At 42.1% G+C, this 15,055-nt stretch overlaps 2 protein-coding genes across 2 annotated transcripts in view; both read right to left on the reverse strand.

The window, feature by feature from the left end:
• necab2 (N-terminal EF-hand calcium binding protein 2) overlaps window positions 1-6,516 on the reverse strand; it is a 148,185-nt gene extending 141,669 nt beyond the window's left edge. Inside the window, exons 1-2 of the mRNA XM_020935321.2 lie at window positions 6,190-6,516; window positions 465-489 (exon numbers count right to left, since the gene is read on the reverse strand). Of these exons, the coding sequence (XP_020790980.1) occupies window positions 465-489; window positions 6,190-6,516 (352 nt within the window). The remainder of the gene's footprint in view (window positions 1-464; window positions 490-6,189) is intronic.
• A 927-nt stretch (window positions 6,517-7,443) lies between these two features.
• The window catches only part of hydin (HYDIN axonemal central pair apparatus protein), a 41,321-nt gene continuing 33,709 nt past the window's right edge, over window positions 7,444-15,055 (reverse strand). Inside the window, 26 exon segments of the mRNA XM_055155895.1 lie at window positions 7,444-7,653; window positions 7,780-8,061; window positions 8,136-8,360; window positions 8,429-8,659; window positions 8,748-8,898; window positions 9,107-9,270; window positions 9,347-9,393; window positions 9,396-9,555; window positions 9,992-10,211; window positions 10,417-10,526; window positions 10,642-10,809; window positions 10,877-11,029; window positions 11,249-11,447; window positions 11,524-11,693; window positions 11,801-12,022; window positions 12,100-12,307; window positions 12,469-12,616; window positions 12,724-12,889; window positions 12,962-13,088; window positions 13,163-13,363; window positions 13,499-13,710; window positions 13,779-13,881; window positions 13,957-14,117; window positions 14,190-14,429; window positions 14,551-14,693; window positions 14,776-15,003. Of these exon segments, the coding sequence (XP_055011870.1) occupies window positions 7,444-7,653; window positions 7,780-8,061; window positions 8,136-8,360; window positions 8,429-8,659; window positions 8,748-8,898; window positions 9,107-9,270; window positions 9,347-9,393; window positions 9,396-9,555; window positions 9,992-10,211; window positions 10,417-10,526; window positions 10,642-10,809; window positions 10,877-11,029; window positions 11,249-11,447; window positions 11,524-11,693; window positions 11,801-12,022; window positions 12,100-12,307; window positions 12,469-12,616; window positions 12,724-12,889; window positions 12,962-13,088; window positions 13,163-13,363; window positions 13,499-13,710; window positions 13,779-13,881; window positions 13,957-14,117; window positions 14,190-14,429; window positions 14,551-14,693; window positions 14,776-15,003 (4,649 nt within the window).

Below are 15,055 nucleotides of genomic sequence, written 5' to 3' on the forward strand. Positions count from 1 at the left end.
ATAAGGCCAAACTCAGACAGAGCCATCCTATCAGATTCATTCATTTCAGTGTCACATGACAAGCTCACGATGAAGCTCACTGGTCATTTGCCATACAGAACAAAACAGAACACCTCAAATCACCTAGTGATTTGCTCGTTTTTACCTGCTAACAGTCATGTTGGTTTTGATACAAACCAACTATTTCTCTGAAGGGCTAATTTGTCTGTATTTGTGAACTCAGGGAGATAACACTGGGGCCCAGACTGAATATCTTGAAGAGTAGACAGAAAAAGTTTGTTTCAATGAGGTTAAAAACAAAAGAAATCCAAACTATAATCTATAATCAACACATGAGTGATAGAGAAAATACAGAACAGAGGAGGGTCCTGAACACCATCAGAGCAGTCTATACACCACAGTACATAGGATACAGGATATACTGCATGATATGTACTTGTATGTGTAATAATAAATGCACTTACCATCTTTGTCAGCTCTTCTGAATATCTGTAAAGAGAATCACAAATAATTAGATTAGAACAGATTGAGATCAAGCATTGAAGTTTACTATGAAAACATAGCAGTTTACTGTCATCTACAAACTCAGTCACTCCACTTCACTTTAATCACCTTTAGACACGCCACAGCAGCACAGCAAATGGTTTTGTTAGCTCAAGTGCTATTCTCAGATTTAGTGGTATCACCAAAGCTCCAACTAAGTCGCTCAAGGGGAAAAATATATTTTGAATTTCACCTCGTACCGAACAAACAACTGAATCCCAAAATAAATTCAGAATAATAAAGAATTGTAGGTCAGTGTTTCCGTGTAATGTTTCAATATGGCAGATCCATGAGTACAGCTCAAAGTGACGATCTATAGACAGAGTTGTTGCCCCCTAGTGGTCAAGGATAGTACTTTATCCAAATATTTTTTTATTTATACAACTTTATATTTGTTTGTATAATTTAAGATACCCACATTTTGTAAATGCATTTTACAAATATGCAGTGCAACAATGCATAGCCTACTTCGACCTTGTTTTTTTTCACAGTGTCCCTGTCACAGTGCTGTGCAGATAATGCCTAAGAGGCCTAAAATTGGACCCCATAGCCAAATCCATGCCACAAGTGAATTAGTATAATTTTAAATTACAAAGGCATTCTTTAGAGACTGCAAGTGATGTTGTGTGAGTTTAACTTCTTTTAATATTACATATTTCATCTACACCAGATGGAGCATTACCCATACATCCCTAAAGCATCAACACAACACACCAGAAGTAGAAGCTTCATTTGAAGATATTGCTTCTTTTTTTTTCTTCATAGCAGAGTCTAAAAGTTAAATTAACATGTCCTTCCCATTACAGGGCATCCGCCTCCTCCTCACTGTCCAAACACAAGCATGTGCAGAGCGTCTAGTGAGGGAGGGACAGTCTGTCTCACTGTCTGTCATCCCTGTGACAAACCCTCCCAAAGGCCCATAGTTCACGTTCTTTGTCTTCTAAAGGTGATAAGTTGGAGATGAGTCATTTTATAAGTAATTGAATATTGTGTGAGTAATAATTAACTTTTGAGGTGCAAATGAACTTTATGGTCGTGATTCTGCAGTCAGGATGAGGGGGATATGTAAGTCAATCTTGGTGCTTGTCCAAATCACAGTTAAATGAAGACGGTGTGAGGAAGGGCATCTGGCATAACACTGATGTCAAGCTACATTCAGACGGTTTGTGTTTACATTTGTAATATCCTGTAGGCATTTTTATAACCGAAAAACAACATTTTCTTACTAGCCCTCCCAGCGCACATATCTAAACTAAACAGAGCACAGAGTTTGAACCAGCGGTCTCTTGAGAGCTGCGGGCTTGAACTGGGGATGTGAATTTGGAGCAGGCCAAAGTGAAAATCATTAACAGCTGAGAAGTTTGAAACGACATGCTGCGCTACATTGTTCCGCCTCACTACAGCACCCAGGGGCACAATCACGCAAAACACACTCGTCTGAAACCAGCAGAGGCCGAGAGCGAGAGGGGACGCAGGGAAAGCCTTAAATGAACAAGGGAATGAGAGAGAGAGAGAGACGGAGAGAGGGAAATGGGAAAGCCTTGAATGAACAAGGACCGTGCACAAAATGAGAGAGAGAATGAGTGAGAGGGGAGGGGTAGAGAGAGGGAGAGAGAAGGAGAGGGGGAGAGAGGGAGAAAGAGGGGGAGGGAAAAGAGAGAGGGGGGGGAATGTAGAGAAAGCCTTGAATGAACAAGGACCGTGCACAAAGTGAGAGGAAGAGAGAGAGGGAGAGAGAGGGGAGAGAAGAGAGAGCAAGAGAGGGAGGGAGACAGAGGAAGAGAGAGAGAGAGGGAGGGAGACAAGAGAGCGAGAAGAGGGGCGAGAGGGGGGGAGGGGGGGGGGGGGGGGGGGGGGGGGGCAGAAGAGAGAGAGAGAGGGAGAGGGGGGAGATACAACAGAGGGAGGGAGATACAATGTAGAGGGACATGGAGAAGGAAGGAGAGGGAGAGGGGGAGATACAAAAAAGAGGGAGGGAGAGAGAGAGAGAGAGAGAGAGAGAAAGGGAGATACAACAGAGAGAGAGGGAGGGAGGGAGAGGGGGTAAAGATAGAGGGAGAGAGAGAGAAAGAGAGACTGAAGAGAGAGATGGGAAAGCCTTGAATGAACAGAAACTGTGCACAAAATGATAAAGAGGGAGAGAGAAGAGGGATGGAGAGAGAGAGTACAGAGAGAGAGAGAAGAGAGAGAGAGAGAGAGAGTAGAGAGAGAGAGTGAGTAGATAGAGAGTGTAGAGAGAGAGAAGAGAGAGTAGCTAGAGAGAGAGAGAGAGAGAGAGAGAGAGAGAGAGAGAGAGTAGAGAGAGAGAGTAGAGAGAGAGACTAGAGCATGTGAGAGAGAGAGACTAGAGCATGTGAGAGAGAGTAGAGAGAGAGAGAGAGTAGAGGGGGAAAGAGAGAGAGAGAAGAGAGTAGAGAGAGAGAGACTAGAGAGAGAGAGAGAGTAGAGAGAGAAGAGAGAGAGAGAAGAGAGTAGAGAGAGAGAGACTAGAGAGAGAGAGAGAGTAGAGAGAGAAGAGAGAGAGAGAAGAGAGTAGAGAGAGAGAGAGACTAGAGAGAGACTAGAGCATGTGTGTGTGAGAGAGAGAGAGTAGAGAGAGAGAGAGAGAAGAGAGAGAGAGAGAGAGAGAGAGAGAGAGAGAGAGAGAGAGAGAGACAAGAGAGAGCATGTGTGAGAGAGAAGAGAGAGAGAAGAGAGAGAGGAGAGAGAGAGAGAGAGAGAGAGAGAGAGAGAGAGAGAGAGAGATAGAGAGAGAGAGAGAAGAGAATAGAGAGAGAGAGAGAGAGAGAGAGAGAGAAGAGAGAGAGTAGAGAGAGAGAAGAGAATATATATATATAGAGAGAGAGACTAGAGCATGTGTGAGAGAGAGAGAGAGAGAGAGAGAAAGAGAGAAGAGAGAGAGAGAGAGAGAGAGAGAGAGTAGAGAGAGAGAGACTAGAGCATGAGAGAGAGAGAGAGAGAGAGAGAGAGAGAGAGAGAGCGTGTGTGAGAGAGAGTAGAGAGAGAGAGAGAGAGAGAGAGAGAGAAGAGAGAGAGAGAGACTAGAGTGTGTGTGTGTGAGAGAGAGAGAGAGAGTAGAGAGAGTGAGAGCGAGAGAGAGAAGAGAATAGAGAGAGAGAGAGAGTAGAGAGAGAGAGAGAGAGAGAGACTAGAGCATGTGTGTGTGAGAGAGAGAGAGACAGAGTAGAGAGAGTGAGAGAGAAGAGAGAGAGGAGAGAGAGAGAAGAGAGAGAGACTAGAGAGCATGAGAGAGAGAGAGAGAGAGAGAGAGAGAGTAGAGCGTGTGTGAGAGAGAGTAGAGAGAAAGAGAGAGAGGCGAGAGAGAGAGAGAAGACAGAGAGTAGAGAGTAGAGAGAGAGAGAGAGAGAGAGAGAGAGAGAGAGAGAGAGTAGCGAGAGTAGCGAGAGAGAGAGAGAAGAGAGAGAGAGTAGAGAGTAGAGAGAGAGAGAGAGAGAGAGAGAGAGAGAGAGAGAGAGAGAGTAGCGTGTGTGAGAGAGAGTAGAGAGAAGAGAGAGAGGTGAGAGAGAGAGAGAAGAGACAGAGAGTAGAGAGTAGAGAGAGAGAGAGAGAGAGAGAGAGAGAGAGAGAGAGAGAGAGAGAGAGAGAGAGAGAGAGAGAGAGAGAGAGAGAGAGAGAGAGAGAGAGAGAGAGTAGAGAGAGAGAGAGAGAGAGAGAGAGAGAGAGAGAGAGAGAGAGAGAGAGAGAGAGAGAGAGAGAGAGAGAGAGAGAGAGAGAGAGAGAGAGAGAGAGAGAGAGAGAGAGAGAGAGAGAGAGAGAGAGAGAGAGAGAGTAGAGCGTGTGTGAGAGAGAGTAGAGAGAAGAGAGAGAGGTGAGAGAGAGAGAGAGACAGAGAGTAGAGAGTAGAGAGAGAGAGAGAGAGAGAGAGAGCATGCTGAAGTTGTGTTTCTGTAAGTGGTAGACTATAAAGCATGACCAACTATCCTGTATGTTTCTTTTCTGTACAAAAATTAGTCTAATCCCTGGTGATTTAAAGCAGATATTATGCAGATGTTCAACCAAACAGAGGCAGAATAACTATTCAGAACAGGAAGGAACAGTGTCCTCTGGAGGAATACAGCGGCTGTATGAGTGTATGATGAAGCACATGCCTCATAATATACTGTCTGTGGTCCCACTAGATCATATTAATATGTCAGTACACTTTGGGACATGATTTAAAAGACACATCTTGGATTTTGACAGTCAAAAGCAGATTATGTCACAGTGTGCGGGCTACGGAGACAGCGCTGTCCAGAGCTCAGTCACTTGGGGGAGAGCTTGGAATAGAGTCACTGCTCCTCCAAAGCAACTAAGGTTAGGCCTGTCACACTGCATTTTTAAGTTTGATATTTAGCTGTAAGTAAATATAGACATTAAAAGATAATTCTGATTTTTATTTTTTTATGCTACTGACTCAATAACTCAAGAGCAGATTTAAAAAAAAAAAAAAACTATCCTAAATGTACAATATTGTTAAAAATCATGAGCTACAATAAATAAATAACAGAATGAAGTACTTATATTGTTTCTATCTGAGTCATAGATGTTATGAATTCAACATTTTATTGCTCAAATCTTATCATATAGCCAAAAATTTACAAAAAAAACTTCCCAGTAGTGCAAAGAAAAGCACACACCCGAAAATCTTGTTCCAGTTTCGTTTGAACAATGAATTGATATAGTAATTATTGTGACAGACCTAACTGAGGCGGTTTGAACAGCTCTTCTGCCTTTTGAGCGTCTTTACGTCAAGTGGAAGGGGGATAGTGGAAGACTGAGGGAAAATTGAGAATGTCTACTTGCTGGTCTGGGAATAGCTTTGAGGAGGTGAACTGCAGCTCCTTCAACCCTGCACTGATGGAGAAGGATTCATACAAACGCCACAACATTCTTTATTGGTGTTTAGCCCAATTTTTACTGAGGAAATTAAGTTTAAAATAGACCACAGCCCGATTAAACACTGACCCACACCAAAATTATTTAAAATGCTCTACTTTTTCGCTTGCTGGTTTGTTCCAATGTCTTTTATAGGATAGTAGGATACTAATGGCCCTCTGGTGTTTTTGCAATGATAATGAGATTTTTGTGCACCCTTTTTACTTATCACTCAAGCAGAATATCTGGGTCATGGTCATTCTGAAGTAAATGAACTACTTTTCACTTTATCCATGCAGCTTTAGGCAGTCTCCAGCCGCATTTGTAACGGCTTTAACCATTCCACCAAGTCACAATATAAAAATCAGTGTTTCCATTTTACCAGGCAGTTATTAGGTCTATAGATACAAAGTTAAGTCGTGAATAATTAAGCATTTTTAAAACTGAAAAAAAAAAAAAAACAAAAAAAAAAACACAAAAAAACAAAACAAAAAACAGACCGACTCCCAAAAGAGCGCACAAGAAGCGACGGGCTGTGCAGTGCAGTTCGTCTCTTAGTGCATTCAGTACAGTTGCCAATAAAGGCGACTCCTTCCAATCGTGTTTACAACTGTTTTTGATGTTCATGGTTCGTAAAGATGAACTACAAATGTGCATACAGTGTTAAACTGACAGAAGAAACCTTTAAAGATGTTACAGTAGTCTACAGTTGTTCGCCGGGTCTGTGCGTAAGTGCGCACTGCCCCGTCCAGTGCGCACAGCTCTACTTACATCTAAAATCACCGAGATGCCTCTCCGCGGCTCCGGGGCGAAGAACTGCTCCTGAGCCACGGCCACCTCTTCCTTACTGGCGGCGTACTCCCGGGTGGGGGCGTTCTTGTTGTCGCTCATTTTGGTGACTATCCAGCGGACGAGCCCGTCGATTCCACCGGGCTGAGCGCCGCTGTTTCCGGACTGCGCTGCCGTTGCGGACTCGCTGTCCTGACCGGCTACGGGTTTAGGCTGGTCCCGGCTTTCCTGAGCGCGAAGTTTGGGTTGTTCTTTGTTAAGCAGTTTGTGGACACCGTCCCTACAGTAACGCGCTGCCTGCTCACACATCCTTTTGCCGCGGAGCGCTCATGCTGCGCTCTATGGGGGAGAGAGAGAAGCCCCTGCCTCCTTCTTACATCATCGCACCAACCCCAAAACACACCCACTGGTTTCTTTCTTCCCAGTCTGAGACACTGTATCAGGGACAGGTGTTCTCAAAATGTTAAATACCACATTTAACAACTTTGTCCATTTATCTGACATTATTACGGAGGCAGACTACTTTTTGTCCTTTTCCCTTATGGGAGGTAAACCTATTGCTTAACAGTATGCTCCCATTAAATAAAGGCAGAGCCGTTGTGATACACTGTACGGTGTCTGGACTAATTAAAGCACTATGGATAAATGGAGCTGTAGCCTAAAGACAGCTGACAGTGGGTGCGGCAGTGTGGTGTATCCCCGTTGCCTTCAGTGTCAGGAGAACATCAAAGGATTTTGGAGCAGGAGAACTGTCAGTCAAAGTGCTCATTAGAGTAGAGTGAGAGAGAGATGGAGATGTAACCTTTTGTAATAAGTCACTCCCGTGACCGTGCCCTTTCCGCCACCATGTGTCCAACAGCACAGTGGGTATGCCCTCGTGCACTCCTGCACTGTGTAAAGTAATAGCATTATTAAACTGCAACAAACTCAACTGTCTCCAACTGTCACCTACGAGGGCAGGGTTTTCTACAACTAGAGAATACCGCCCCCATGTGGCGATATGGCTTTATTGAATATTGATAGGCTCAGGGAAATAATATTCACTGAAATGTTTCTCAAATTAAAGTCACTTTTTGAGGTTCGATCTGACAGTTTAAATACTTGGATATAATAATTTGTGGGCATTTACAGCTTATAAAAAACTCACCAATAACAACACCAAAACAAGATGTGTTGTTTACGCATATTTATAAATGAAGTACATATATCTTATACATATTGTATACATATTGTCTTCTATGAAGAAACCGGTCTGTATCCTTTCAGATAGAAGACCCAGGAGCAGGGCTTGGCGTGGGGGTCTGAGGGCCGACTGGAAATGGTCAGTCTGCCAAACCATGGCCCAGAACCACCTCTAGGAGGAAGCTCAAAGGACACCATCACATTCTGTGTCCTCTTGGAGTTTATTGTCTCTGCTCCTTTAACAGTAAATAATGGGTTGTTTACCTAAAAATAGGAATAAAAAAGATAAAATAAAATATTGATAAAATATTAAGTAAAATATAATATGCAACTATGCAGTATGGATTCTACATGAATAACATACAATTGTGCAGGTGAAAAGTGCCATACCTGATAAGAAAACTCAGTGTTTTGCAAAAACACATTTTTGAAAGGTATAGACAACACCCGTCCTGCACTGATGCTGAATGGCCCTTGTGTTTTGGGGGACTGGCACACTCCATGCAGAGGAAAAATGTATTCACCTCCAGCAGCAGAGAACAGAGTCAGCTGAGCTCTCACTTCTCCCAGCTGGTGAGGCTCAAAGACCACATCTACACTGGCCTCAGAGCCTGCCTGGAATCCCGCCACTGCAGTCACACTCTTGTCAACAAGAAAATCTGGGCAATCCGTCTATTGGGAAGAGCATGTCATCAATTACTATTATAGGCACATTATGCACACTTGAGGGTTTGAACTATTCATACCTTGCAAGAGTATTCAGCCCTGGTGCGAGAAAAGTTGGTAAACTTGACACTGACGGAGTGACTGGTACCAAGAGATGCAGTAAAGTGGACAGTTTTCTCCAAAGGTGGAGGCAAAGCTTGAAGGAGCAAATCATAGTAAAAATATCCTAATTCATTATTGCTCAGAGTTAGCCGTGCTGTAGTCTTCCCAGCTTGTAAGGGCAGGTATTCAAAGCTTAGAGGATCCTGAAAAACATAGCTGTTTTTAATAATTTTAACACAGACACATCATACATAGAAAAATAAACACATACTTTAGAGTGTCCCGGGACAGTGTGCTGGACTGGCAGACTGATCTCAGAGCTTTTGCACTCAGTAGTGAGATAGACATTCGTGGGGAGGGGGTTCTCTATGTGCACTGTGGCTGAGACCGGCTGGCGGACAGTAGTCACCAGCTCTATAGTGGACTGAACCTGGTAAGATGTGGCCTTGAAAGTGATCAGGTAAAACAGATATTCTCCTGAGATGTCATTACGAAATGTCACCTGAAGAAACATAGAACAAGTTGTATTGCTAATTTGCAAAAAGTACGATTCCCATAAAGAAGTACGTAGTTAGAGTCTGAAACTGAACCTTAGTGTTGTATTGACCAGTTTTGTAGGTGAAAAAGGACAGTTTATAGTCACGATTGCTCAAAGCAGGAACATCAATGAAATGTAGGCCACTAAAAGAGACTGTAGCATCAGGCCTTTCTGGCTTAATAAACTCCAACAGAACATGGAATCTAAAGTGAAAAGAAAAAATAACATTCTTTGTCACTTCTGTAAATTCCTTTGAAAATCATTTAATGGCTTCAAAATAGACTTGTATAGGCTCAACCATATGCGAACTGTTAGCACCAATGGATTAAGTTAGACAAAATGTACAGTATATACCATTTCAATGAACTATTGAGCTCATTGAAATGGTATATACTGTACAAATAGTTTTACCGTTGTTGTTTCATAAGCCAGTTGTGCACTGAGAGGAGCTCTGTGTGGTGACATTTGGCTGGCAGCTCGTGCACAATAGTGTCCTCAGCCTTAGGAGCCTCAGCTGTACCCTGAAGAGAGTAGAGCAGGCCTGTCCCATCCGGGAAGGAGAAAAACACTGAACCCTAAAGAAAGGATTTAGTATTAACATAAGTTTGTCAAGATGTCATACTAATAACTAGAATAAAGAAAATCATATACCAGGTGCTTGTTCCCCTCAATGGTCATAGTAAGAGGGCTGTATGTGATTCAAACATCTTATGCTGAAGAGGTTCCAGCACTATAACTGGTGCACATGTCCACTGCTCTCCCTCGATCACGGGTCTGATGGTACAGCTCAGGTTTGTGGGGTTCTGCACAGACAGGCTCTGGGTGTGTGAGCTACGCACTGGGCAAACAAAATTTACCACCTGGAGACAAGACGCAAAGTCCAGTAATTATTTAATAGGAAGCATGATGTATCATTCCCTCAAGAACATTGATTAGAGTTATATTTATTAAAGGATGCTTAAAGATGCATCGGGTAACTTTTCTGGTGGAAGGACAGTATGGTATTAAACCTTTCTATCTTCATAGGGACCAAAATGAGACCAACTTACAGATCAGATCTGTGGAGAGACAACCCCACTCATGGTCAGAATGCTTGTTTTTCTAGATATTTTTGAGCAAGAAAACCATCCGTAATTGAATAAATGTAAGGTAGAGCTGTTTAATGTCATACTGTTATGTGGAACATTCCAGGCAGAGCAATGACATAACCATGAAAACAAGCAGATGACGGACCCCCCACCAGAAAAGTTATACAATGCACCTTAATAAAATTGAGTTATATACAGGAGTATTTACCTCTTTGCTAGAGGCCATTACACAGGAGCCAGTGACAGTAAGGGTTAAGGGTGCGCTGCGACCCTCCACAACACAAGGCAGATTCTCAAACCTGCTGTCACTGCTGAGATGCACAGGGGCAAAGACAAGTTCAAAGGGAACTTCCATGTTTGGACCAATAGAACCTTTCTTAGGAGAAATGGACAATGAAGGAGGAAATTTCTCCATTTTCCAGAAAAACCTAGTGAGGAGGAAACAAAAGTAGCTTAGTGTTTAGCTTCAATGTCAATAAAATGTTGAAAGTAGCTCACTGACATAACTGAAAATCAAATGAGACTGGAGGTACAAAATAATGGTTTAAACACTTTTTTATGGTTTTTAATGTTTAAGGAAAGCGAGGAAATACAAGTATAGCTAAGAAACTAAAAGGTGAAAACACAACTTACTTCCCACCAATATCACCAGTGTTTATCATGACAATCTTTCTGCTGGTTTTACAATGCTGGACTATAGCTCCAAATGCAATGTGGTTTTGATCCAAGTGAACCTCTACTCCCTGTTTGTTTGACACAAGCGCATTAGCGATATTATTTCACAAACATGACCAACATCTTTGTGACATGACAAATGCTCAGTATAAACATTTTAAAGAGTTGCTTTATGAACACTACCTGGCAGGACCCTCGAATGGACAGTAGGGGGTGTAACAGGCCCAGTGTTTCCGCCTGCAGCTCCACAGTAAACTTTGGTACATGTTGTTGAGGAGCGAACTGGATCTCTGCAGAGCATGATTCACCAGCTTTAAGGTTCAGCTGTCCAGTCGGCAATACTGACAAATCCTAAACACACAAAGGTTTAAGTAGTGCTGTTGTGTAGAAATTGCTTATTACTTCGTGCGCTTACTACCTTTGGGTCAAGTGGAGTGTTACAGTTGAGATGAAGAGAAAAAGAGAGGTTGACACAGCTGCGGTTCACCAAAACAACACGTTTTTTCACTTTTTTTCCAAGTGTTAGTGATCCAAAGTTGATTTTTCTGTGTTTTGGATCCTTTACTTCCAGCTAGAGAATGGAACATGTACAAGTATATAGAAATACACAGAGAGCATTATGATAGGACTATAAGGTAATTGATTAAAGATTTCTATTTTCCACATTATTCCCAGCTCTACATGTTTGGATAAGGGCCCCCCCCCACCCACCCACCACACACACACACACACACACACACACACACACACACACACACACTACTACTACTTCAGCTTTACTCATCCTCACCTTGATCTCTATACCCTGCCCCAGAATCTCCACTTGTTTGGTGACACAGCTGTTGAGGATAAAGTCCAGGTTTTCCTGGTAACGGCGCGCCTCTTGAGGAGAAAATGTGATGGGAATTTTCAAGTCTGCACCTGCAGCCAGAATTGTGGGTTGGAAGGCAAGCTCCAGATAAGATGTGTTCGCAAACTGGCATTGGACACTGTGTACACAAAATATAATAATGTTAAAACACCATGCAGTAGAATGAATATAGTATTAATAGTACAAGGACCCACCTGATGTCCCTTTTGTCTTTATTTCTGATTACTAGAGTTTGTGTGGGAGAAAGCATCGCTGGACTTTGTACGAAGCACTTTCCAAAATTGTGTTTAGTGAAAGAAAAGTCAAAGCTTGGCGCTGTGCCTTTGCCTTTAACGTCTAAATTAAAAGTTGCTCCATTTTTCACCTGCCGGGATTCAGGATACAATACCATTATTCATTATTTATTTCATTTTCTTTTTTTGTGCTAAGTTGGACTAGTTTTAAGGGCAAGTCTGGATACACCTGGCTCACCTTGATACTCAGTTTAACATCTTGAAGGTTACAGATACTCAGAGGACAAAAGAAAAGTGATAATTGCAGCTGCTTGTCGACCTCCACAGTTGCGTGCTTTGGCTCAGCTCTTAAATACTGCAGCAGGTTACTGGGGCCTGCTGTGTCAAAGGTGATGTCCAGCTCACATTTTGCAAGGCTGGAAACCAGGAAGCGGAAAGAAGATTGTTCTGAAATCCCAACCTAAAGTGATAAACAAAGAAATGTTAAGCAGAAACTGTAGACGTGAAGTTATTGTGCAAGTGAAGCAGTTTCCTGACCCTTTCAAAGTCGATGCTCTCAATGTGGTCAGGTCTGAGCTCTCTCAAACCACCATTTGGGTTTTCTACTAGAACCAGCATGCCCATGGAAAAACAGTCAGCTTTAACAGTTAGGGCAAGTGGCTCTAGCATCCTTTTCACCTTCAGAAACACCCTGAAGCTCATATAGCCTTGGCGATTGGGTGCAAACGATACAGACAGTGGACACCTACAGCACAAACATAGGTGTATGTATATGTAATTTTAACAACACACAGAACATAACAAAACTATGTGATAAAAGATAACTATTGGGTAGTTGTTTGAGAGATGTAAAACACTGTATGTAAAAGGCTGAAAAGTTAAACTTTGGGAAAATGTAAATGTAACCTTTCTTTTGGTCCCAGTGAGCCACTCATGGGCTGCATGACGAGGCTGGAGAGCTGATCTTCACACAGAAGAGATGGCTGCAACACTGAGAAGTGAAAAGGCTCTTCCTCTCCGTTTACTAAATGTACTGTTTGCTCAGCCTTATTTCCTATGAGTGCCACATATTAAGATTGCCCATATTATTTACGTTTATTTATTTATCTATTACGTTTATGAAGCCAGTAGCTTGATGTGCATATCCAAATGAACACATACCAACAAGTAAATCTCCAAAGTTGATCAGAGCTTTATCAAGATAGATAAGTGGTGCTCTTGTGGTTCCCACAAACAGAAATGGAACAGACACTGACAGAGTGTCAATCACAAAGCTCCATGATGATTCCACCACATCCATCTGCTCAGACACATACTCCAAGTGAACCTGCAAACACACACTGTTATCAAGTAAACATTTTACATGTCAAGTGTTTAATTGACAGCTTTTTCATTTCACCTCTGCTTTCTCCTTGGGCTCAAGAATACCACTTGGAGTCAAACATCGAAATGAGCACCCACTGGAATCCTCACATCTCCACTTAAATGAGTATGGTTTGTTTGTTGGGTTTAACACAAAGAAACGCCTGAAAAGGGAGTGTGCATGATAAAACAGTTATCCTTTTCAAACAGTGTTCTTTAAAGTAGTTTTTTCAATTACTTTGTAGATGACGCAGATAAACCAACAGCAACGAACTCAACAACTCTTGTCTTAGGGTCTAAGGGACTTCTAAACTCAGAATTACGACGTCTTCCACTGATGTAGTCTGAGTCTTCAAGGTCAAAGTGGCAATTTGGCATCATGCTGAGACCGCACACTGAAACAGAGGGAGGCTGGTCCTTTTTCTGCAAGTTAGGGATACTGAAGAAAAGACACACAAAACACCCAGAGTTAAAAATACAGCATGTTGGAAGGTTAGAACCAAATTAATGCAGTATAATATATAAATATTATATATACATACAATAAAATACCAATAAGTTAACATAGATTTACCTGCATTTAAGCATGCCTTCAAATTGCGACACTTCCAAGGGAGAAAAGCGGATGTTAAACTCTTGTGTAGCTCTGGGCTTAATAGTCCCTATGCAGGGCTCCACAGTGAAGGGGACCAGCTCTGGGTTAATGCTTAGAAAGGACACCATACTGTCAGCTGCACTGGAAGGACGCGTCACAACATTTGAGGACCCAGAGTTCGGACGAGAGGTCTCATCTAAAAGGTAATACATAACCACACAGTTTTAATCCTTCAGATCCAAACTAAAAACCTTTAAACTTGAAATTTAGATTATCATGTCACTGAACCTGTTTTGTCATGATCCATTTGAACTTTCCATGAAAATGCCAGGCTCACATTGCCCTCATTAGATAGTTGCAATCTGTTAAAACATTGACATTGACTTATAAGGGTTTTGTCAGCAAAATTTAATATTTATAAAGCTAGTCTGACTTACTTTTGAAGGCTGGTCTGATAAAGCATAGTGTCTTCAAAGTTTATAGTGGTAGCGCTACAGCTAAACTTGGCATAGTCACAAATTGCATTGATGCGCAATTCTAGGTCCAAATGCCAGCCATCTACCACAGAGCAGCTGGGCTCGGGATCTGTCTTTATTCCCTGCAAAATAAAAAGTGTATGAGTCATTTGTAGTAAAGGGGCTGTGTGAATATGGAGGAACAGAGCTCACACCTTCTTGTTGGCAGGTTGTGGCGACGATGCGGCAGAGGCTGCTTTATCGTTTGGTTTATCAGCACTCGTGGAGTGAAGTGTCTTTTGCCGGTCATCCCAGTCCAACACTTGCTCCAGAGGCTCCTCGAACACCACCTGAGTCACTTTACATTTCATTGGTTTACTTTTCAGACTGAAGGGCTGACTGGTGTGAAATGAGACAACCACATCTTTTGAGCATCCAGGGTGAAGATGGCCAACCTGGAAAAAAGCACGATTACCTTCTATGTTTATGCAACCATTTTAAAGTTATGCTAACTAATAAAAAGTAATAGTTAAGTTAATTAATAAAAAAAAATCTAGTTTGTTCAAATCAAATTACCTGTGGAGAAAAACTGACTTGGGGCCCCGCAGGAGGCCATTCAAACCGCAGCACTTTGTCTTTGCTGTGGTTGACCATAGTAAAGCTTTCTTGGTTTGTCACATCTACATAGCACTCACCAAAATCCAGAATTTCATAATTTCCTATATGCCAATTGGGGATATTTAAATAAAAAAAGTTAAAGTTATTTATTTATCATCATTTACATATTCTCAACATACTAACCATCGACAATGTGATCTGTTTCAATTAAAGGTTGTTTGATGTTCTCCAGTGAGACAATTTCTTGGTAGGCCTCTCCAGCAACAAATATTGTGATGTTGTTGTATTGGGTGTCATCTAAGTACACCTCGGTATGACATTTTTGGACCTTTTTGGAACAAAAGCTGACTTCAAACTCAGCTTTCTCCTGAACATTTAGTTGGGTGATGGCTCTGTACGCAGACTGGGGCTCTAAAAAGACAACACGTGGTTACAAATATATTGTGTTTAATTCTGACACAAC

The sequence above is a fragment of the Boleophthalmus pectinirostris genome, unplaced genomic scaffold (assembly GCF_026225935.1).
Source record: "Boleophthalmus pectinirostris isolate CB_2022bp ecotype Guang Dong unplaced genomic scaffold, ASM2622593v1 HiC_scaffold_2, whole genome shotgun sequence".
NCBI lineage: Eukaryota > Metazoa > Chordata > Actinopteri > Gobiiformes > Gobiidae > Boleophthalmus > Boleophthalmus pectinirostris.